This window comes from Portunus trituberculatus, chromosome 13, assembly GCF_017591435.1.
Source record: "Portunus trituberculatus isolate SZX2019 chromosome 13, ASM1759143v1, whole genome shotgun sequence".
Taxonomy (NCBI): domain Eukaryota; kingdom Metazoa; phylum Arthropoda; class Malacostraca; order Decapoda; family Portunidae; genus Portunus; species Portunus trituberculatus.
The window spans coordinates 10,890,347-10,914,958 of NC_059267.1; the positions used below are offsets into that span (position 1 = coordinate 10,890,347).

Below are 24,612 nucleotides of genomic sequence, written 5' to 3' on the forward strand. Positions count from 1 at the left end.
TTTCCCCATCGACGTAACCTTTTCAATGAACAGCTGGGATAGAGAGGAAGCTGCGGGAGGCCTTCTTCCTGTAATTGTATGACCTCTATACTCCATTATGTCCTCCATTTCCTCAATACATTTGGTTCTTTGTCCTGTTCGTTAGCTGGTATACCTTCCGTGACTATCTCATATCTAATCTTATCTCAGTATATGTACCTCGTTTCTATTTACAATGGTGGTGACGTTGGTAGTGGTGGTGATGTTATGCTGTGCCTCTCTCCCTGTGCTATATGCTGGTGGCTCTTCTTGTATATACGGGTACTTTCTTCCTCTGCGTATATTGGCTCTTTCTTCCTGTATCTGCGGGTACTAATGTGTGTTTATTACTGGCCTTGTGTGTGTGTGTGTGTGTGTGTGTTCTGTCAGTGTACACTCTGCCTCATTACGCCTCAAGTTGTTTGTTTAATGAAAATCAATAGTGTGGGTGAGGTAAATATTATGGCAACAAGTGAGATTTTTCTTAACACACACTGGTAGATAAATGGGAGAGAGAGAGAGAGAGAGAGAGAGAGAGAGAGAGAGAGAATTGTATATAGTAGTTCTGAGGCACTATTAACGTAAGAGTGGGGGTAGGAGAATGACGCGCCACTGTTGTTACTTAGTTTTTATATACGAATCTCAAACTTCATTACTAGTGTTTTCTTTTCTTCACTAAATGACTTCAGAATGACTCGATATGCAGTGTTTGTGTTGGGGGGGGGGTGGAGAGAAAGAGAGAGAGAGGTGGGGGACCCCAGGGGCACATGTCTTGTGCTATCAACGTTACACATCGTTGGCACATTACTGTTGGTGTTGTGTTGTGTAGGTCATCTATCTAATCTACCGTTTCTGTCTGGATACGATTACTGCTATTTTGTCTTACCCTACTGAATATTACTTTGCTGCTTACTCTGTTTTCTCTGTAGCTATTCTTACCTTTCACTATAATATTCTTCACACACTCGCATTTGCTACTGCTCGTACCAGTGTCCGTTTTCCATTAGTTTTGTTTCTCCTTTTCATTTTCTTTATTCTGCTGAGGGGGAGGTGCAGACTTCAGTTAACATCCTGTTTTTCATGTCTCAACGAGAAACTGTTCATCACTTCCCCTTCATTCTCAATACAAACAAGTGTACTGTGTCATTAATTTCTACTCATACAAATTATATTGTACATTTTTCCCTTCTCTGCTCGAGTTTGTTTGCATATCTCCATGTAAACTCAATACAACTTTCGCTATTATCACCTTTATTGCATATGCATAGCTTAAATGTTGGTAAACAAATTTCTTGAGGTTGCCACCATTGGCAAACACGCAGCAGGGTGACGCCCAGCTGGCCGCGCCTCCTCTTGCAGGGAAATACTCACACTGGCGCATGCGTGACTCCGCCCACTCGAGGGACTCATCGCCCTTCCCAAGCCTCATTATTATTCTCACTGTTTTCATGAATACGCCATTTTGAAATACCCGCATTAGAATTTGTATAAGTTCATCGATGTAGTATACATTGTTTTCTGGTATGTTTTGTCTATGGTACAAGACGAGCTGCTCATAAGTTGGGTCTGCAGAGGGTTTGTTATGGTGTGCCTTTACAACGGTACTGAGAGACAAAGGCTGATGTAAGTTTTCGTTAAAAACATATATTTCATCTCTATCATATTGATTGCTCATAATCACTGACATACACGGCGTAATGTGTCGTGTTTCCTGCCTTCATTATAGCAGTATATACTACAAGACCCAGTGGTGGCCTTGAACATTCACATTAGTATTAAGTTAATCATTTTCACTAGGAGACAATATTAGTGACACAGAATTTATAAATTTACTGGTTTAAATTATTGAAACTCAAGACATAGCACAGCATGCCATGGCAATGGGCTAAAACTGTGTCTGGCAGCCTTCCCTCCCTAGCAAACGCTCCACATGTTGCTTCCATCACGTAAACAAAAGAGGCAGCTCTGAGGTAAGCTTCTCGCACTCTTTTTCCTCGCTTTTCCCTTAAACCCTCGTGCTATGTCATTCACTTCTGGGTATTTAGGGTGAATAGGGGCGGCAGGTAGGTGTGTAGAGAGCGAGCAGGCCAGTGTAGGGGAGGGAGATGACAGACACACCAGCCACACAACTGTCAACTGACGGAGCCACGGATGTGTTGTGGTGGTTTGTGTCAGGGGAAGTGGAGGTGGGCGGCGAGGTACAGGTAGGGCAGGGGCCACAGCAGAGGTAGTATTGTCGTTTTAATCGAGGGCTAGATTAGGTTTAGGTGATTTAGTGAAGGAATTTTCCTTGTTGAGCCCTGATGCACCAAGCCTAATGAAAACCCAGTTTCGGCAAAATATGACTTTTTTTTTTAAAGTCATGATCTACACAGTGAATTGATCAGCAGTGAAATTAGTGAACGCGATTAATGTAAACCTAGAGTAACCTATCACTTTGATATAAGTACTGTTATTTCAATATTACCCTTAGTTCCTTCATCATACACACACTGGTTTGAAAGGCATCATACCCAGTATCACACTCACTGCCATGTGTCACTCTCTTGCACACATAACTGTAAGGATTTTCTTTTTTTTCTTTCTTCTCCTTAACCATTAGTTTGTTTACTGGTATGTACATATATTTACTTCTCTTTGGATTACCTTTGATCCATGGACATTGTGATTATCATTATAACAAGATATAATCTCTTCCAGGTGGCAAGATGTGAGACACCACAGGAGCTGCTTCCTTTCCCTTTGTTTTCTTTATGTTTTATTTTGACTGCGTTGGTTTGCACAACACCTGAGGCATGGAGAAAGCTGCCATTCCGCCTCCTGAGGGCGTTGGTGGAGGAGGGAAGGAGGCAGGCAGTGAGGGAACCATGCCACCGCTACTGTCAGCCAAGAGAACAGATGATGCCAAGACACTCTCCTCCAGCACAGTGCAAAATGTGGTGAAGGCAGCACCAACCACCACTCCCTCCATCAGGCCTGTCTCCCTGCCCCTCCTCACCCCCACCCCATCCCCCATCCTGCCCTCCTCCAACACTTCACACATGCGGCTTGTTCAAACACCTGATGGGAAGAAATTCCTCTTGACCAATGTGGTGAATGTTGCCAAGCCCTCCAGTAACAAGAAGGTTATCTTCATGTCAAAGGGTCAGGTCCCGGCTGCCACCGCTGCACCCACAGCCCTGCCCACCTCGGCTGCCCCAGCCGTGACCCCGGTGGTATCTGCCAATATGCCCCAGACCATCATTCTGAACCCCGGTGAGCCCCGGCCCCAGCAGCCCATAGTGCTTAGGATCCCTGGCCTCAACCAGCCCATTGTGGTGCGGCAGCAAGGCACAAAACCCAAAGCAGCCACTTCTCTGCCCACCATAGCACCACAGAAGGCCATCGCTGCATCCATGCGACCCTCACCAGCCTCCACCATCACCACCACAGCTGTGCCAGGCCCCATCACCTCCCCTGCAGCACTGACAGCTGGTCCTAAGGGTCCACTTATGTTGGTGCAGAATGGCACAACAAAGTTCAAGGTTGTCGGAAAACCAGTTCCTGTGAAACTATTCCCTAAGATGACAAAAATTGCTCCAAAAGGCCTCACTCCCTCCACTATCCCTTCAATTGCTTTTCCTCCTCTGAAAGACCTCATTAAGGCCTCAGAGTCAGCCCCTCCTCTCCTCACACTCCCTCCAGCAGCTCCTGTCAAAGCCTCTCTTCCCAATCCCCCGGCGTACCTCAACATCAAGGTGAAGGAGGAGCCGAGGGAGGAGGACGCCACTGACGCTCAGCCAACAGTGAAGACTGAGCCGGAAGACCCACCAGAGGACAGTGAGGTGCCAGAGCTGGCCATCAAGATTGACGACATGCTGGATGTGCGCATCAAGGAGGAGGCCACGGATGAGCAGAGTGAGTATGTCTTGAAGAATGGGGGGGATGGTGTTTGCTTATCCATCATTTCTTCTTTTTGTCCTCATCTCTGTCACTTTCACTGTCTTTCCCTTTCATTCTTATCCTTTATCTTTGTATCTGTTTTCCATCATTATGTATCTCTTAGATATTTCTTTTTCATGTTTAATATCCTTGTCATTGAATTGCTTAATTTTGTATTACATTCTTTTATCATTAATTTCTATTTTTATTATGTAAAATATTGGAGAATTGTTTACTGGGACAACTTTTGGTATTTTAGTGATTATCATTATTTACTGAGCAGCATATTTCACTTTTATTTTTATATAGATAGCTTACATTAGCTATTTTAGTTTATCCCCTTCTTTTAGATTTTTAAATAATTTTATCTCCTGAATTTACTGAAAACTTTAACAAGCATGATAACTGAAGTATCATGTAATGCAATCATACTTACTGTTTGTTGAATTTTTTATTAGTTTGCTTCATGTTAGGTTAGGTAGTTATCTTTGAACTAGTATTTGAATCAGCTACAAAAATGTCTGGTATGCAGAGAATGAATGAAAATAATGAAATGTGGAGGAATTGTGATGGTCAGACACAACACAGTAAAGTAGTACTGTATATGTCTGTAATAAGATAGCTAAAGATACTTATTAGTTTGGTAGAAGTAAATTATCTGCGCCTATTTGTAAGTTCCGAAGTCAACATATACACACAGGCTCTGGCTAGTATAGTGGTAACGATCTAGCCTGGCATTGCTAAGGTCGGCAGATCAAGTCTTGCTCTGGCTCGTGAATTTAAACTGTTTACTGGGAAGTTGCTGGTGTGGTTGGAGTGCCACAGTGGGGAGTTGGATTTGGCTGGCTGACATTTTGGAGAGCCCAGATGTGGTGGATACTGGATCTAAAATCAATGAACTTTAACTTTAACTTTAAACACACACACACTGACATTTTCCTTATATTGCAGGTGAACTTTTGGCACGTGATGAGCAGCTACGCAAAGTTCTGGGCGTGACAGACACTGGGGACAGCGAGCAGGATCAACAGCCACACCAGTCACAAGCACAGCCACAGCAACCAAAATTCTACATCCGTACTCCTGAAGGGAAGCTTGTGTCAATATCCTCAGATGAAGCCAAGGCACTGGGACTCAACCACCTCGATAAAGTGGAGGAGAACCAGAGGAGGCTGAAGCAGGCATTCACCTCTGCCAAGGCAGCCATGGTATCCTCTTCAGTGGCTTCTGACATCGCTGCCAAACTCAAGTCTGAATCTGCCAACATCCTCATCCCTGACACTGTAAATGTCAAGGATTTTGTGAGCTGCCATGTGTCCCCAGCAGCAGAGAAGACAGCAGCCCTCTTGAAGAACTTGGCAGGGCGACGACTGGGCACAAATGGGAACTCTGTGCTGGCCCCCAAGAGCAACACAGCCATTGTTGGGGAGTTTGAGGGTGAGAACGGCCGGCGATACCTCAAGATCACCATAGAGACAGAGGCAAATGGCAGGGAGCCCTGCGACGTCCCAATAACGCCAATGAACACCTACCAATGCCCCTTCTGTGCCAGGGACTTCAAGACGAAAGACCATGTTGTTTCACACATCCGCATCCACACAGGGGAGCGGCCATACCCATGTGAAGTGTGTGGCAAGCGGTACAGGCAGCGCATTGACATCATCCGCCACATGCGCATCCACACGGGAGAAAAGCCCTTCAACTGCGGCTTGTGCAATGCATCTTTCAACCAGAAGTCCAACCTGCGCTCCCACATGCGCATCCACACAGGGGAGCGGCCGGTGCAGTGCAAGGTGTGCGGCAAGGGCTTCTCCCGCAACACACACCTCAAGCAGCACATGAAGCTACACACGGGGGAGAAGCCCTACCAGTGCAAGGTGTGCCACAGACCCTTCCGCTTCAAGTCTGGCCTACAGGCTCACGAACGCATCCACACAGGGCTCAAGCCATACGCCTGCTCCCTGTGTGGCCGCACCTTCACCCAGATTGTTGGTCTCATCCGCCATGAGAGGACCCATGCTGGGGAGAAGCCCTTCAGGTGCCAGAGCTGTGGCAAGTCTTTTGACACTCGTGATGCACTCAAGAGTCACATCCAGAAGCACACCGGTGAGCGGCCCCACACCTGCGACCAGTGCCCCAAGACCTTCACTGACCCGGGGGCCCTCCGCTGCCACCGCAAGAAATACCACACCAACCTGCTCATCTGTGTCATCTGCCTGCGTGAGGACTTCAAGGACCGCATTGAGCTGAGGGAACACCTGCGGGCACACGAGCGGCAGAATTGGGAGGAGACACCTGAGGGGGAGCTGGTGCCCTTGACCAGAGCTGCTGACAGGGGAAACTTCATCTCTGTGGATGACACCATGGATGATGATGAGGCCCCTGCCAGGCAGGAGGCAGATGAGAGTGACCTGGTACAAAGTGAGATTGTGGATGAGGTAAACCACATGGAGGTGGAGCTTGATCCTGATGACCCGTTGGAGGAGGATGATGAGAGTGGAGGACACAACGACCAGGACAGTGACTATGATGAGCACAAACTCCGCATAGAGGAGACTGACCCCCTGGCCTAGCCACCGCCACATGCTGGCCTGCTGCTACTGTTGCTGCTGCACAAATGTCCGTGGTTATGTGGATTCCTGTTGCCCGTGGGATGTAATCAAAGGAAAGTGCCTCAGGATATTCATTTGTGTGTTTTTTTATTTGATTTTTTTTCCTCTCTCTTCTTCCCACTGTGTTTGTGTTGTGTTCCTTCCAAGAGCTGGAAACACTGTGTTGTTAATTTTTGCAAGTGTTGCTGATGTGTTCTTAGGTAGTTACTCTATGAGGATATACAATATTCTTTCTGGAAAATTTGAGTGCATGAACTTCGGAGGATCATCCACATCCACATTGCAAATACCGTTAAGTTTAAGGAATTTTTTTTCTCCTTTTTTTTTTTCCCCCTCCTGGTGTGTGATGTGAAGGAAGTGATAATTCAGTAACAAGTGCCTTACTGACAAGTGTCTTCCAAGTGCCTTAGGATACCTTGATTGGTGCATAAAGTGGTCAGTGTGTGCATCACGTGATCTAGAACAAAGTACATATAACTGTAGGACTGCACCCCAGGACTGTTGAAAATTACTTCATATAATTGTTTGGTTAAACAGTGAAAATTTAGTATTACAATATTCCAGATGCTGAGAAGAAAATTTGTGCCACATATTGTTGCCTTACCAGAACCGGTAGTAAATATAAAGGTATTTCTCGATTTATGTGTGTTCAGATTATGCAATTTGGAAATAACATGAAGTAAAAAAAAACTAGTCATTTATTTTAAAAATTATGTGAATTTATTTAGAGTAACATGATGTTAAGATTCTTTGCTGGCATGGCAAACCTTGGGAATCACAAAATTCCACAGGATGTTTGTTTGGGCCACCATATTGTCATCATTGCTGATCGCAACACAGAGGTGCTTCACCTTTAGGACAGCTAGTGATACATGATATATGTCTTCAGAAAGGTCAGCGTGTGCTGTCTTGCTGTCAGTTAGATGTCATTACTATAGCAATGACGATCCATTGTTTATTCCAGGTGAGGTATACTAAAGTGTTGTATATAGGATGCGTACTGCAGGGACTGCAGGGTGAGCACCCAGTCACTTTCTTAGACACAGCCTTTCAGGAATGGATCAATATATTTTACATTGATTCTTATGCAAAAAATGGTTTTGGTTTGAGAATATGTGTACAGTAAAACCTCGCTTGACGAACGTCTCTAAGGACGAACAATTCGGGAGATGACCAAAAATTTGTCAATATATCGACCCAGGGGACGAACGATATTTCGGGGGACAAACGTGGTTAAACGGCTTGCCGGCAGGCGAGCTGTTTGTGTGATAACCAATCCGGCTATCACACAACAACAAAACAAAACATAAGCACAAAAGAAAATAGAAACAGGAACATACGAAAAATATTACATAACATAATCTCTGTGCCACCACGATTTTCTCCTGTTTTTCCTGTGCATGGTGATGTTACCAGCGCACTCTACTGTAGCTTCCTCGGCGTTATCCTCGCTGCTCTGGTTGCTCTCAGCATTGCTGTCATCATCATCCCGGCCATGTCCAGGTACTGCAGATTGTGGCACATCCATCGCAGCTGTTTCATTGCTCGCCTGGCAAGGAACACCGCCCAACTGCCCGCTCCTCTCACACTGAGCATCACCTCCGAGGATCAAAGGAACTTCTTGGCCACGTGCCTTTAACTTCCCTTCTTGGAAGTCCAAACTTGCTCCCACACGCATGAGGAAGTCAATCCCCAGCAGGCAAGGGTCTTCCAAGGCAGAGATGAAGACTGGCAATCTTTCCATGTTTCCCACGCCGATGTTCACTATAACGGGGCCCCACATAGCGGCACTGACTTGTGACGCCACACAGCTGTTGTGTAGCTCTGGCACGCTGCGCACATCCAAAGTCCTCTCTCATGACTGTCTTCTCGGATCTTGTCTGTCTTCCTCCCCATCCTCCTCTCCTCCATTCCATCATGCCATCAACGTCCAGTCTCTCAAGTAAATAACCTTTTCTTTTTTATTCATTTTATTATCATTTTGATAGCATTTAGGTAAATAAAACAATTTAGGCTTTCTATAATTATGTCGTTCATGTCATGCATACATTAAAGGTCTATTTTGATTTTTTTTTTTTTTTTTTTTTTTTTCTGGAACGGATTAATGGTATTTCAATACATTCTTATGGGAAAAATTGATTCAGGGGATGAACAAATCGGGTGACAAACAGGATTTTGGAACGAATTATGGTCGTGAGCTGAGGTTTTACTGTATATCTATATCTATATATATATATATATATATATATATATATATATATATATATATATATATATATATATATATATATATATATATATATAGACACACATAGAGGTGATCCCCATTATATGACATGGTTAAGTTCCTGAAAACCCTTTCATATTGCAAAAATTTGTATAGCAAATAGCTAAAACAATACAAAAATAGGGGTTATGTTCTCAGACATACAATTTTTCAGTCTAAACAATACTGTATTCATCTTATTAAAGTACAAAAAGAAATAGTAAATTTGGTAACATGCATAGAGGCTATGAAAAGCACTTGTACATACACTGTGCTTATTTTATTTATTCTGCATGTTCAGAATAGTACTTACAAAAAGCAGTAAAACTAAAAAATGGTTATTACCAAGATTTTTCCACTAGCAAGAAACCTTAAACATCTTCCAGCGCTAGTGCTTAGGTATTTCCAGCAAACTGTCCTGTACAGTCACCCTTAGCGATCCTGTATTAATTTTCACATCTACATGATTCACAAGCAATGGGCTACCAAGATTGTTCCTTTTACCCTCACAAATTAATTATTAAGTAATAATACTACAATAAAGATATGACATTCTACAGTACACTACTTACAGTAAGAAATTCATACAAAAATTATGAAAAAAATGGATTGTAGGCAGACTGGCAGGGCATATAGTGGTGGGAATGGGAGTTTGTTTACCTTGTTGTAGAACTGCCCACTATGCATCTCTGGCACAACCCGCGTGCTGGGCAAGGAATTTGAACATTCATAAACTCAAAGCAAGTTTGTATAAGCAGACAAAGGGTAGTAAATCATGGATTTTGTACGAGTGAAAATTCATATAGAAAGGATCACCTGTATACAGTATAGTATATATATATATATATATATATATATATATATATATATATATATATATATATATATATATATATATATATATATATATATATATATATATATATATATATATATATATATATATATATATATATATATATATATATATATATATATATATATATATATATATATATATATATATATATATATATATATATATATATATATATATATATATATATATATATATATATATATATATATATATATATATATATATATATATATATATATATATATATATATATATACTGTGGAACCTGTAACAGTGTACAGTTTAGTTTGGTAATCGTGTTCACCATGTGATTTTCACATTATGGAATTCCTTCAGGAAAGTATCCTTGCATAAATCGAGAAAATCCTTGTAATTTGTAATTAAGAAATTTGTAAACCTTAACTAATAGTTATTTTTAAAGAAATATATTGCATAGTATTTTGAAGAATAACTGAAGTTCAGTATATTGAACAATGTACTGTAGTAAGTTGGGCAGAGTGAGTGTTTGCAGGCCACTCAACACTAGGCAATGGTATGGGCAGTGAAGCAACGTGTTTCTCACTCCAGCTGACATTTTGATTAATCTGACCAATCACATATTGTATCCTAGTGACTGATTTTTGTAAGATGACAGAGTATTAACTTAAAGTGTAGTTATATTTTGTGACAGCAGTGACCAACATGATGTTAATGTCTGCTTGAAGTATTTCTGTGTGTCATCAAGTCTGTCTCAGTAAAGCTACTGCCTGAGAACATGTCATGCCAACACTGCCACTGACTGGTGCTCTTCACCCACTGATTAATCTGTTTGTTCCTGTCTTGGTTTGAAGTGTGTAGCAAAGAAATGTTTTCTATCAAAACTTTCATTTCATCTAAAGGAAATTAATCTGGTATCTTGCAATTAAATGTTGAGTTTTGGTAGAAATTTCAATTTTCTACACATTTTAACCTTTCACAACTTTTTGGCACTTCTTTCCTTAATCACGGACCACCCACACAATTCTGCTAAAGTACCCACATCCCCCGACAAACCAGAAACTGCAAACCATTGTCTTTTTTTAAATGTTTACAAAGATGTCACATATTGATTCTTTGTGTTGTGAATTGTTGCCTGTCATAGTGAAAGGGTTAAACAAAATAGGAATACAGTAACCAGTCAGAGAACAAGAGCATTGGTTGGTGGCAATGTTACTAAACTTGTGTCCTGAGCTGACAAAAGTACAGACAGTGATATTTCTTTGTGTGCTGAGAATAGACAATATATTCTGGCTGTACTTTGATAATCTGCTTATATGGAGATGAAGAGCTTAAGTTATCTTTGAACAGTATTTTAGAACAGTCAAATAGAAGGAAGAGAGAGTGAGAGACTGTTTCGGTCAGTTATGAGGTTGAACAATTTAGAAGGCTATTGTAATTATTAGAGTAAGTTGAAATGTATGTTTGTGTATGAGAGAGAGAGAGAGAGAGAAATGAGTCACACAGTAAAACATAATATGTATATCTATCTTCCTTAAATACTGCTAACACACACTGTCTCATCTGCAAGGATCTGGCAGGTTAGCAGCGCTCTGAAGTGTAACACTAACCCCAAGTGCATGCTACAAGAGGAACCAATAAGACATGTATCTCCTTGAAGCACAGTAAAACATGGATGACTTGTATAGTGCAGTACTCATAGACTATGTATATATATTTACTACCAATACTTGTCTTAGTGTTGGATGACTTATTATTGTTACATGTGTGAGGAGGCACAAAGAATGAAGGATAAATAAAGAGCATGATGATTTATGTACAATCTGATAGTGATATTGTGTGTGATTGCTCAGTCAGTGATTTTTATAGGTACAGTAATTCATCTTTTATTATTATTATCATTATTATTATTATTATTATTATTATTATTCTATACAGAGTTGAATAGCAATATGAATTAAATGTGTTTCAAGTCAGGTATTCATAAAGCTGCATTGATTTCTGTATTTATTTATTTATTTATTTATTGTTATTATTTTTATCTATTTTCTTTATATTGAAAGGTTTTGGTCCTTAATGTTAATTAGATATTATATCATTGCTCCAATTAGATATTTATTTAGTTTATTTGTATTATTATTATTATTACTATTACTATTACTATTACTATTATTATTATCATTACTATTATTAGTATGATTACTGTTATCTTATTACTTATTTTTTATTTTTTATTTATTCTTGTATCTATTTATTAATTTTTTTTTATGTTGAAATACTACGGTTGTCAATATGAACTAGATGTCCACTCAGTGCCTTAATCACTCGGTCTTCCAGTTCCAGGCCTGTAGTAAGTGGTGTCCGTCAGTCCAGGCCAGCTGTCATGCTCATCAATAAAGCCATATGGCATCTTGTCTCCAACGCACAATATTACCCATCATCTCATTATACATCTTTTACATTACATATTTGTATTTATAAGCTTTTGAGTAAACATTTTGCTTAAAGTTGACTTTTACCTGCCTTGGGGTGTTTGTGCCAGGTTTGGGGTGCCAATTGCATGTTGTTAGATTTCTTGCACGAGGTGTGTCGTACTAAGGATGGCACGGCATGTTAGTGTGGTGCCAAGAATACCTGGATGGAATCGGGAGTGATGTAAGATTCCAGCAGCTGTATAGAAAAGAAGGCATTATGGGGACAAACGTGTAATATACATATATATATATATATATATATATATATATATATATATATATATATATTTAAGGGTTAAGAGGAGTAAATGAACTTTGGAAAATAAGAGAAAGAAAAGGAAAGAGAAAGGAGAGAAGAGAAGACCCAGACAGCAAAGAAACGGGGAGTCAGGGAGTGCCGCTTTCAAAGCAACACACCCAAGGAATATCACGCCCGAGCAACAACACAACTCGAGAGATTAAAAATTCCCAAAAGGTTTAAAAAAGTGAAGTGTAAGGAAAAGTTTTCCCGCATGGCAGAGCTCGGCAGTTAGGCAACGCATGTCGCCTTAACCCTGGCCAAGATGGACCCTGGTGCCGGGGGCAGAGCCGGAGCCTTGGCGCCGCGGCCTGGAGATGGGCACGCCGTGCACATAGAGCAAGGACATGGAGAGCCCACCGCCAGTAGGGACAATGCTCCCACAAATGAAGCAGTGCGACACTGATGCAGGATCCTCGCAAGTTGAGGACAAAGGCTATAGTCTCCCTGTCCAGGGCACAGTTCTCCTGAAGAGAGTGAAGGGAACAATCTCTTTCCAAGGAGGCTGAAGTGGTGACCACCACTAATGAGGGTGGCTCCACACACACTGAGAAGGAAGTGGTGGACGCCTCCGAGACAATTATCTCTCCTCTGGTGGGGCAGGTGGAGCCCCTCTAGTGGAGAGAGACAAAATCAAACTCCTCTGATGGAGCACATGGAGACCCTCCAGTGGAGAGAGACGACACAGACTCCTCTGGTGGGGCAGGTGGAGCCCCTCCAGTGGAGCGAGACGACTCAGACTCCTCTGGTGGGGCAGGTGGAGCCCCTCCAGTGGAGACAGGCCCGTCAGACTCCTCTGGTGGGGCAGATGGAGCCCCTCCAGTGGAGAGAGATGCGTCAAACTCCTCTGGTGGGGCAGGTGGAGTCCCTCCAGTGGAAAGAGAAGAGTCAAACTCCTCTGGTCAGGTGGAGCCCTCCAGTGGAGAGAGACTCAAACTCCTCTGGTGGGGCAGGTGGAGCCCTCCAGTGGAGAGAGGCCAGGTGGGGCAGGTGGAGCCCTCCAGTGGAGAGAGTCAGACTCCTCTGGTGGGGCAGGTGGAGCCCTCCAGTGGAGAGAGACTCAAACTCCTCTGGTGGGGCAGGTGGAGCCCTCCAGTGGAGAGAGAGTCAGACTCCTCTGGTGGGGCAGGTGGAGCCCTCCAGTGGAGAGGGACGTCACAAACTCCTCTGGTGGGGGAGGTGGAGCCCCTCCAGTGGAGAGAGACGTCACAAACTCCTCTGGTGGGGCAGGTGGAGCCCCTCCAGTGCAGAGAGACGCGTCAGACTCCTCTGGTGGGGCAGGTGGAGCCCCTCCAGTGGAGAGAGACGCGTCAGACTCCTCTGGTGGGGCAGGTGGAGCCGCTCCAGTGGAGAGAGACGCGTCAGACTCCTCTGGTGGGGCAGGTGGAGCCCCTCCAGTGGAGAGAGACAAGTCAGACTCCTCTGGTGGGGCAGGTGGAGCCCTCCAGTGGAGAGAGACGCGTCAGACTCCTCTGGTGGGGCAGGTGGAGCCCCTCTAGTGGAGAGAGAGATGCGTCAGACTCCTATGGTGGGGCAGGTGGAGCCCCTCCAGTGGAGAGAGACGCGTCAAACTCCTCTGTTGGGGCAGGTGGAGCCCCTCCAGTGGAGAGAGAGACACGTCAGACTCCTTTGGTGGGGCAGGTGGAGCCCTCCAGTGGAGAGAGACGAGTCAAACTGGTGGGGCAGGTGGAGCCCCTCCAGTGGAGAGAGACGTCAGACTCCTCTGGTGGGGCAGGTGGAGCCCCTCCAGTGGAGAGAGGCGCGTCAGACTCCTCTGGTGGGGCAGGTAGGTGGAGCCCGTTCCAGTAGAGAGATGACTCAAACTCCTCTTAAAAAAAAAAAAAAAAAAAAACTCAGTCGTCAGGGCCTGGCCGCGTCCTGCACCAGGGAATGAGGCGATGTCAGGGCATGCGGGACTATAGGGGAGGGCAGCCTGTGCCACTAATGCAGTGAGGCAGTGAGTGTCTTACGGCACCGTGCGTGCCTCACTGCATCATCAGGTGGGAGGTCTCCTTGAGCTGGTACTGGAGCAGCCCCCGCTGCAACGCAGCGATGACCAGCGCCACCTCGCAGGAGAGCCGGCAGCTCGGGTCCTTCCGGGTGCAGCGCTGCTCCAGCAGCCACAAGGGCACTGCCACCCAGGGCTGGATGTAGGACTCCGCGAGCTCGATCCTGCAGCAGGAAGCTTAAGCTGAAAACATCCCTCGAGGGAATCACAGGTCGCCACGCCCTCACCTCAGGCGCCATCCAGGGGCACCCAGCGCCGAAGTCTTCCCCGGGGGCGTCGTTCTCGCCCGTTTCCAGAGTGAAGTTCCCGTCGACACGCTCCAAGCGGCACGGCCACCCGAGGTCGAAGATGGGTAGCATGGGGCGGTGCACATTGCCCCAGACTGTGATGTCGCATTGAAATCGTTGTGCACCACGCCCCAAGGGTACATCTCCCCGAGGCGGCAGCGCAGCAGGCCCAGGGAATGCAACACTCCCTGCACGGAGCACTTCATCAGGAATTTTTTATATGTATATATAGGGCTCTGCAATAAACTCCTGGATGATGGTAAGGGGCTGGAAGCTGAGGGCCAGGGGACGCTGCCGGCACTCTCCCACCTCTGCGCAGCTCCTAATGTTTTTATATTCCAAACAGCAGGCCCCCTTGGTCACGTCACCAATGCCCCAGGATGGTCGCATGACCCCAGCCCTGGAATGGTCACGTGACCACAGTCCAGCGGTGAAGCCGGTGATGTCCTACCTGCCCTCAGCCCCCGGTGGTCATGTGACTGATGCTCCAATATGATACCGTGACCACAGGCCTAGAATATTCTTGTCTCGTGACCATACCAACAAACTTTCCTCATTCCCTTCCCCCCCCCATTCGATCCCTGCTCCTTAGTATTCCTGAATAATTCCATTACGACTGACGCGAGACGTAATTAATAGGTCGATAATTTAAGTAAAACCTTGTTTCTTCTCTCCTTCTTCTGAAAAGTGGGGTTATCTTCGCCTTTTTCCATCCTTGGTTAATCTTGTTATACCTTGAGCTGGTGATTTGTTGATTCATATTCAGGCCTAAGAAATCTATTTGGGTAAATTACTTCTATATAAGTTTTGCACTTCATGGCTGTATATCGATTGTAGCGAGCATGTCTATCAGAGAGAGAGAGAGAGAGAGAGAGAGAGAGACCAAGTTTCCCAACCTACCAGGAGAGCAGAATCAAGCTCAAGGTTTGCTATAAGTTGGATGCGCGGTAAACAAACATTTTGACTAGTGTGTTTTCTTTCATTGAATATTTTAAGGACAAAGGGAGAAAGACAGTGTAATACTTAATGTGGAGGTTGTGAATAATGGCACAAGTAACAACAGAGGATACAGGAATACTAGAAAGGTTGATTTATTAGTGTGTTATTAAGGCGTGAAAGAACAAGACCCGTGTTTCTAAGTTCCAAGGACTGAAGAAGAGACACTAGACAGGTTATCATCGTGTGGACAGTGTGGTTGTGAGTTACGGCGCGACAAACTACAGAGAGCAGAGAACACTGGAAAGGTTAGTTTGTGGTACTGTTTATTGTATTAGTATGAAGAACAAGAAGACCCGTGCTTCCTTATTGAATTTCAAGGCACAGTAGTGAGGACAAAGCAGTATTTAATGTGTGGTAGTGAGTAAATCATCTATTCTTGGAGCGGTAGTTTTGTTTGTGTTATCTTGAGTTATGACGAGTTTCAACATATGTGTGAAATTATTTTTTTAAGTTAATACTGTTCTTTTGTCCTTGTAATGTTAGTTCAGAGTTGCAGAAAATAGATAAATAATGTGAGTAATGAGTGATAACAGAAAAAAACAAAACCTGGTCATTGTGGGTGGGTGAAGAAGGGTATGGTGGTGTTTGCTCTATCTTGGTAGTGGGTGACCTAATCATGTTTTTGTAGGGTAAGGCAAGACTGGTGTTGTTTGTGTTTGGCTGGAGAGGGAAAGGGGATTAGCTCACCTGCTGGGTATGGTGGTCTTTGTTCTTATCTTGGTAGTTTCTTACCTAGATTCTTACCTAGATCGGGTTTCCCCATCTAGAATTAAGTGATGCCTCCAACCACGACTTCCGGAGATGTTCTTGATGCAGACTTCAGTTTGGTTGGCTAATGTGGCATCACTAAAATGGCGTGTACATCTACCATCAAAACTCTATAAATCTGGCAGTAGTATTATCTACTAGCAAGCAACGGCAAAAGGACACACCCAGGCAACGACACAACCAACTATTAGTGATCCCAGAAATAGAGGGAAAAATGATCGATTACTAATCAAAATCAAACAAAATCTGGCCTAAGGCAGTGTGGAGATTGTGTTTAAATGCAGCAACAGATTCGACCGACACTGTATACTGTGGTAAACAATTCCAAATATCAATTGCTCTCACAGAAAAGAAACGTCCTCTGATGTCCATATTGTAACGCGGAACAAACAGTTTAAGAGAATGACCCCTAGTATTCCTTACTATATTTACAACAAACAGGTGTTCTAGATGGGGGCAATAACCCTTTAGAATTTTAAATACCATAATCAGGTCTAATCTAATCAATCTGCCTTTGATGGAATACAAACTGAGTTGAGCAAGGTGTTCATTATAGGACATTATAGTGGGTGACCTGATCATGTTTTTGTAGGGTAAGGCAAGACTGGTGTTGTGTTTGTGTTTGTTGTCTCAGGTTAGGGTTTGTCTATTGAACAAAGGTATTTGGGGTAATGCATCACTGAAAAAAAAAATGAAATGATAAAATTTATAAATAGATAATTAAAAAAGAAAATACTTGCATTACGTGAGTTTGATATTTTGTGAAAAATCGTATATTTCTATGCTTTTGTTTTTTAATATAACTATTCCCACAAGTCAAAATCACACACAAAATGAAAAATTACCATTCCAAAAATTATAATAAAGACGTATGCCTGGAGGAATTCGTAAAGATATGTGCTAAGTAGAAACAAGAGGACACTGAAAGAAGCTCCACTAGAGAATGCCAAGGAATCTAAACTCTGAAACTCCCTCCTGCTTCTGTATTTCCTCCTACCTATGACCTGAACTCATTTAAGAGGGAGGTTTCAAGACATTTATCCCATCTTGTGGCTAATTCTTTTGACCATGTTCAGGGACTGACACCTCAGTGGGCCTTTTATTTTATTAATTGCAGTTTTTGTTGCCCATGGTTAGTTTTCTCCTCTCATATATAAAAAAAAGAGGAAAGACATATGCTTTTTAGCAATTATCTTAACATATGGAATAGCCTGCTGGCTCTATTGGTCAATACAAAGCCAGTAAACTTTGAAAGAAAGAAAAACAAAAAAACTGGCCAGCATTTGGAAAAATCAAGAATCAGATGAGAATCAAATGAACCAGCACATCCTGCACACCTGTGAGCAGGACATGGAGGCCTGGAGGTGTTGATGGAGGTGGAGTCACAGGCTTGATCTCTTCAGTAAGTATCTGTGAGTGATGTTAGTGAGATATAGTGCCTCAGAAATACTTTAACTACCACATCTCCACTACTTTCAGAATGGTCCAGTTGGAGAGAGACAGGTTTTAAGGGATATTTTATAGTTCCAGTAACAAATTTACAAGATTTATACATTACTAGCAGGAGAAACACTCTTAAGAATCCAGCTAATCATCTCTGTGGTCTTGGAAGATAGTGGTGGTGAGAGAGCAAAGCATTTCCAAATAAGAGGCTGAGAAGAGCAAAGCAGTAACCTTCACACACATCCAGATCCTTTTTTTTTTTTTTTTTTTTTGCAGGTGGAGGAGAATGAGCAGGTGTCCTAGTGTGGCGGCTGTGGTGGAGAGTCTGGTCAAGGCGGCTGGGCGAGATTACAAGGCAGCTGGTCGTGTGTCTGATGATGTGCTACAGCCACTCCACATCATCCTTGGCCAGTCTCTCATGAATGCCTTGGATCTCATTGATGAAAAAAAGGTTAATAAGACTTGTGGGATTTATGTTTCACTATTTTCTCGTTTATTTTATTTAGTTTGTCGTCTTTGTACTGGTTAGGTTGTTAGTTTGAGTAGCTGTGTTTTTTTTTAATAGTGCATTGTTACTGTGGTTGTTTGGATTTTTATGGTAGTGATTATAAGTATTCTCTCTCTCTCTCTCTCTCTCTCTCTCTCTCTCTCTCTCTCTCTCTCTCTCTCTCTCTCTCTCTCTCTCTCTCTCTCTCTCTCTCTCTCTCTCTCTCTCTCTCTCTCTCTCTCTCTCTCTCTCTCTCTCTCTCTCTCTCTCTCTCTCTCTCTCTCTCTCTCTCTCTGCATATATTTTCCATGCCTGCCATTCTTTTTATTTTTTCATGATTTGTGTAAAAGTATTGGGGAATCCTTAATGCACTCATCTTAGTAATGTTTAGCCTTGTGTTATTGCTCATAATAGTAGGATTTGCACAAAATATTAAAGAGGACCTTGAACCTTTGGCTGTCACCTGCTGTACATACCTGCCTTGCATTATCTCTAATTGCAAGTAAATAGGATATACCAGTGTTATATGGTCTATATTTAACACATAGTCCAGCAATAGCAAGACTCAGTAGCCTTTTGTGGATGTCTTTTCCCTGAAGCAAGCACTCTTCTATACTCCACCCAATGATTGCAAGACCTGGCAGCCTCTTTGTTATCTTTCTCCCCTGAAGCAAACACTCCCTATAAGCTAAATTCTTTCCTTGCATTGATCCTCAGGTGATGAAGGTGGTGGGCAGCAGTGGACGGTGGGTGTACCAAGTGACAGGTAGCACTGGGACACCCTATGTATGTTTCCCTCACTCAGTCTTCTGTCAGTGCATGGCCTTCAAGTTTGCTGTGTTGAAGAGGAGAGAGCGTCCCCTCTGCAAACATGTGCTAGCATCACGCCTGGCCACTGAGATGGGGGAGGTGGAGGAGAAGACTGTTTCAGATGAGTATATTCTGGATATTCTGGCCAACATGGACTAGCAGTGCCCTGGAATGTTGGAACTTAGAGAAGAGATGAGATATTGGACTGGAGGAGAGCTTGTTTCCTTCTCAGTAATGGAGTGCAATAATGCTGATGATGGACACTAGATCTGAATCAAACAACATAGGGTCTGAATAGCAATGGGTGTGATGGTTGGTAATGCTGAATTCTTGAAAACACTGATTTATGCTAGTATGTTGTCTAAAGAAAAGAGGATACAACAAATAAAAAAAATTATCTGCTGATAAAATAACATTCATTAATAAGTAAACATTTGGATAAGGATAGATGAGATAATGAAAATTATTACAAAAAGACTCGTAGCCTCATTTGTTATTTCTCTCATAGTTTAGCATGAATATACAAGTGAGTGATAAAGAGATAGGAAATGGTACTGGAATGGCCTAGACTGGACAGGGAGGTGATACAAGTCTCATGTTTCTGTGTTAGTAAAGTGTTCCATGATCTGTGTTATGTCTTCGAATTTCCAGAAGGCACTTATGGGTTAAAGGGAATGTATTGAGTTTTATACTTTTATAAACGTACTTGTTATTATATTGATTTCATTTCTCCCTCATTTATCCCTTCTGCTCTCTAACTTGCTTCTTCATTTCCTCATTCTTCCATTCTTGTCTTTTATTCTTCCTCCTGCTTTTGTCTTGTTGATGTTTGCTGGATTGTGACAGAAGTGGAGTACGCTAAGGGAGTTGATAAATGGTAAAGGCCATTAACAGATAGTCATGTAGTTAACATAAGTTATTGATAGGCATACAGTCATCATTAATATCTAAGTCATAGAATTACTGATAGTTGTTGATATTTCTGTAGGTACCAATATCTGTTTGGCTTTGCAATTACTAGTATTTGTTGAGAAAAAAGAAAAAAGAGCAGGAAATTTGGTATGATTTATTGACTCATAGTGTGTCAGTGAATCAGTTTTTACAAAGGTGATGAATCTGTCTGTTAAAATTACAAGATGCTTTCAAACTTTATTTCTTTGTCTTAACACAGAAGGTAGAAGTGAAAGAGTGAGAGGAAACAACACTGATATTTACAAAACACACACACACACACACACACACACACACACACACACACACGCACACACAGTACATATATTACAACCTAACAGAATGTACAAATTACACACTAGTACACCTTGTATATGAATTTCACCTGGCAAAATGTTTTACCTCCCTCGTTAATATCCACCTAACGTAACGAGCCTTCCCCATCAGGTGTCAAGTGGCGTTCTCCCAACAGGTGTATTAATTAATCTTGCAGGGAAGGGGTAATAAATTATTGCATCACCCTCACATCACCTTGACACCACCTGATTGTTATGTCCCTCAGGAGGTAATTTTATCTCAGGTCTTCTTACTGATGTGCTTGCTCTCTCCTCCACCTGGCGATAGAAATAAGGTATGAATTTAAGGATTATTACTGAGTTTGTGTAATTTTGGAGTAGAAATAATGAGGTTCATGTGATGGTATTGGGAATGTTAGTTTCTGTGTTGGTTTATAGCAGAGATTTAGAATTCTGGAGAATGAGAATGTTGAGGTTTTTAGAGTACATATACTAAGTGTTCTTGCTGAGAGAGTTCGAAGAGTTTATTTAATTTTGGAGAAGAAATAATGGAAGCTTAGATGATAATGTTGGGGATGTTAGTTTTTATGTTGTTTTTGAGTGATGATTTAGTATTTTTGATCAAGAAAATGTTGAGGGTCTTAGAGTACAGATATTGATAGTTATTGCTGAGAGAGTTAAACAGTTTGTGTAATTTGAGAGAAGAAATAATGAAAATTCAGATAATGTTGAGAATGTTAGTTTCTGTGTCTATTTAGAGTAAAGATAATTACTTAGAACTTAGTAATGAGAGTGTTGAGGGTCTTTGAGTACTGATAGTGAGAAATGACGTTTAATGCTGTGTTGCTTTAGAGTAGAGGTGATAGTTTTAGTCCTCACAGAAGTTTTAGAGCACAGATCAGATTTGATGTTGATGGTTTTTAAAGATTTAACATCATTGTGAAGGATAGATGTTAGAAGACAAGGTAATATTTTAACCCCTTTAGTACTGGGACACATTTTTACCTTGAGATTTGTGTACCATTAGACCATTTTACTGACATTAGCAGGGGTTTATGGAGGTCAGAAGATTGATGACCACAGTCTTCACTATTTTAACCCCTCACATAAGTTTCTGAAGCTATATAAAATCACCAAATAGTCACAAGAATGAATATGAAAATGTGTCATGGTACTGAAGGGTTAATGGTTTATTCATGATATATTGATGCTTAAACCAGATTAATGAAGTTTCATGGAACAGATATTGAAAGACCAGAGGGTTAATGTCGAGTGTTTTCAAGAATTTTAGACCAGATAAAAAGACTGAGAATGTTAAAAGGTCCTTGTTTTGAATTATTGATATTAAAAGACCATGTAGTATTTGGGTGTTAATACTGAGAATGTTAAAAGTATTGGAATGTATGTATAAAAAGACCAGATAATGATGCTCAAAGTATTGTTTTAGAATTGATCATATCCAGGTAAATATTAAAAAAAGATTAAATAATAGTGGTGAGTGTTAGGGTGACAATTTAGTGTTCTGTGCTGTAGTGTTACTATTTAGAAACAGTCAAGTAGTAGAGTTAGTTCATGTTATAAAGGATTGATTTGCTATTAGAGTTTGTTATTGCTGTTAGGAAAGCAAGTGGTGGTACATCAGTGCAGGTGCAAAAAGTTCTGTCATGCTAAGTAAAGGAGATTGATGTGAAAGGTCGTTGACATTTGGACACAGTATGCTGCCGGAAAGTGTGATTAGTAAAGGTGAGAAAAAGATGCTTGTGCTAAAGGGATTTGAAGAGAAATAATGCTAAGAATTTGTGTTAAGAGTTATTTGGAAATTCTCTCTCTCTCTCTCTCTCTCTCTCTCTCTCTCTCTCTCTCTCTCTCTCTCTCTATATATATATATATATATATATATATATATATATATATATATATATATATATATATATATATATATATATATATATATATATATATTAAAAGACTTCTTTCCTAAAGGTTGGTTGAATATTGAGGGTGAAAGTCTCTCTCTCTCTCTCTCTCTCTCTCTCTCTCTCTCTCTCTCTCTCTCTCTCTCTCTCTCTCTCTCTCTCTCTCTCTCTCTCTCTCTCTCTCTCTCTCTTGTAGTCATGATCGCCCAGATAACGAACGATTTATGGACGAAATTATGAGGCCAAACGTTCTCAGTGATTAAACGTTTGCCATCATCACCACCAACTATGAACGTTTTCCGCCTAACGTTTATGTATGTGCAGCAGCTCGCCAACGGTGCCAAGTATAATGTTGGTATATCATAACACACACACACACACACACACACACACACACACTATCAGCAGCAGCAGTTTCACATAAATAATAATAATAGAAAAGAAGTACGTAAGAGAATAAAAAATATTGTACAGAATTATTATTATTATCACGCCTTCATCAATTATTTAGCAGTGTTACCAGCAGATCAGAATATACTGGGCTTGTTTGCGAAATATCAAGATTCTGCACACACACACACACACACACACACACACACTGATAGTCATAGTGTGTGTGTGTGTTAATGAGACGGTCTGTGCGTTATCTCAGCAATCACATACCCCATCAAACTTGGGAATGAATACTTATCGTTGTTATTCTTTTTATTATCATTATTATTACCATTATTATTTTTATCACTGATGGCGTATCGCTCCGGCCAAATATTCGGAAAAATATTCATAAAAACTAAGTGAGCGTTGTGTTTCTCTGAGTGTCAGGGTTTTATGCATTGGGGAAAGTGCCAGTTTTGTAATTGAGAGAGAGAGAGAGAGAGAGAGAGAGAGAGAGAGAGAGAGAGAGATTTTCCACCCTCAATACTTAAAGATAAAAAAAACTCGTATCTATTTAAAATCTTAAAAAATAAACATCAGAGAGAGAGAGAGAGAGAGAGAGAGAGAGAGAGAGAGAGAGAGAGAGAGATTCCACCCGTAGTACTTAAAGATAAAGAAAAAAAAATTATGTATTTAGAATAAAAAGAGAGAGAGAGAGAGAGAGAGAGAGAGAGAGAGAGAGAGAGAGAGAGAGAGCTTACCAGAGGAAGATTTGGGTACTGGAGAGAGCGGGAGTGTGCAGCCTTCATTCTCTCTCCCTCTCTCTTTGGTCACCCTGCCGAGGCCTGGCGTGGCGGTGCTGCTGTCACGCTGCGGAGGAGGGAGGCCGTGAGGGGAACTGAAAACATTCCTTCGTGGCGCCGCAATAACTATGGTCATGTAGTAGTGTATATTATATTACTGCACGAAATAGTCAAAAGGGTAAAAATATCTTAGAATATGATGTACTCTTATGGTCTAGGGTCAAAAAACTGAATTCTAAGTATTTCTATGGGTGCCCGGTAAAGGATTAATAGGTACACATAAAGTATGAATGAAATGTAAAAAGTAATGTTAAAACTAGAAATATAATGAAGCGTGCCGTCTATTGCCGTGGAGATAACAGTTATAATGATAATGATAATAGCTGTAATAGTGTGAGACGCAACAGCAGTAATGATGATGAATATTGTGAAGATTTAAAACACGATGACAGTAATGATGTTGATAATGATAGTAGTTGTAATGATGTGAGACGTGATAACAGTAATGGTGATAATAGTAGTAGTAGTAGTAGTAACTCAGAAACTACAACACCAGAGCAGTAATATGACAATAGTAATAATATAAGGCGTGATGGAGTCTTGCCCTGTCATCAAATAGTAAAATAGTAATAAAGAATGTAAATTTTGAAGGATGATATAGGCGTTGATCCATCACTTAATTCAACAATACAGACAGCTTCGAGACCGTTTTCAGGCTTCATCAAATCACTATTGACAAAACGGAAGCAAATAGGGATTATAACAGTAGTGAATTTAAGTACTTGTACGTAAGGGAATATGATATCGAGATGTTCTTAACACCTTCATTACGACAAATATCTTGAAATTAATATAGTCTTGCACTGGTATCCGGAATTAAACTGCCGTCGTATTGCTGAAAGACTTAATCAGCGTCAAGCAGTCTTCAATTTTAAGTGAGAGGGTTTCAAATCCTCTAATTTTGGGTCATGCTTTTCGATCTTTCCTTTAAAGATTAACACCTCGTTGGTCTTTTTTCCCCTTCTTTTATTGCCTTAGGTTAATG

The 24,612-nt window shown here is 41.7% G+C and overlaps 3 protein-coding genes across 4 annotated transcripts in view; 2 read left to right on the forward strand and 1 right to left on the reverse strand.

Annotated features, from left to right (window-relative positions):
• The first annotated feature begins 1,930 nt into the window (after positions 1-1,930).
• On the forward strand, positions 1,931-7,886 carry LOC123503207 (zinc finger protein 37-like). Its single transcript, XM_045252750.1, has 3 exons — positions 1,931-1,988; positions 2,719-3,915; positions 4,891-7,886. Exons 2-3 carry the CDS (start codon positions 2,814-2,816, stop codon positions 6,510-6,512), a joined length of 2,724 nt encoding a protein of 907 aa, XP_045108685.1. The 5' UTR covers positions 1,931-1,988; positions 2,719-2,813; the 3' UTR covers positions 6,513-7,886.
• A 7,749-nt stretch (positions 7,887-15,635) lies between these two features.
• On the forward strand, positions 15,636-19,939 carry LOC123503204 (zinc finger SWIM domain-containing protein 7-like). 2 transcript variants are annotated; one of them, XM_045252746.1, is made up of 3 exons: positions 15,636-15,963; positions 18,206-18,380; positions 19,134-19,939. In XM_045252746.1, exons 2-3 carry the CDS (start codon positions 18,216-18,218, stop codon positions 19,383-19,385), a joined length of 417 nt encoding a protein of 138 aa, XP_045108681.1. In that variant the 5' UTR covers positions 15,636-15,963; positions 18,206-18,215; the 3' UTR covers positions 19,386-19,939. The 2 variants fall into 2 exon arrangements, with proteins under 2 accessions (XP_045108681.1, XP_045108682.1); XM_045252747.1 differs by lacking the exon at positions 15,636-15,963 and adding an exon at positions 16,648-17,888.
• A 56-nt stretch (positions 19,940-19,995) lies between these two features.
• LOC123503203 overlaps positions 19,996-24,612 on the reverse strand; it is a 57,579-nt gene continuing 52,962 nt past the window's right edge. Inside the window, 2 exon segments of the mRNA XM_045252744.1 lie at positions 19,996-20,791; positions 23,526-23,634. Of these exon segments, the coding sequence (XP_045108679.1) occupies positions 20,754-20,791; positions 23,526-23,634 (147 nt within the window). The 3' untranslated portion in view covers positions 19,996-20,753.

Bases quoted from the DNA above. Each gene is read 5' to 3' on its own strand.
- LOC123503207 (XM_045252750.1), top strand. From the start codon at position 2,814: ATGGAGAAAGCTGCCATTCCGCCTCCTGAGGGCGTTGGTGGAGGAGGG. The intron at 3,916-4,890 runs GTGAGTATGTCT...CTTATATTGCAG, and splicing joins GGAGGCCACGGATGAGCAGA to GTGAACTTTTGGCACGTGAT.
- LOC123503204 (XM_045252746.1), top strand. From the start codon at position 18,216: ATGAGCAGGTGTCCTAGTGTGGCGGCTGTGGTGGAGAGTCTGGTCAAG. The intron at 18,381-19,133 runs GTTAATAAGACT...ATTGATCCTCAG, and splicing joins ATCTCATTGATGAAAAAAAG to GTGATGAAGGTGGTGGGCAG.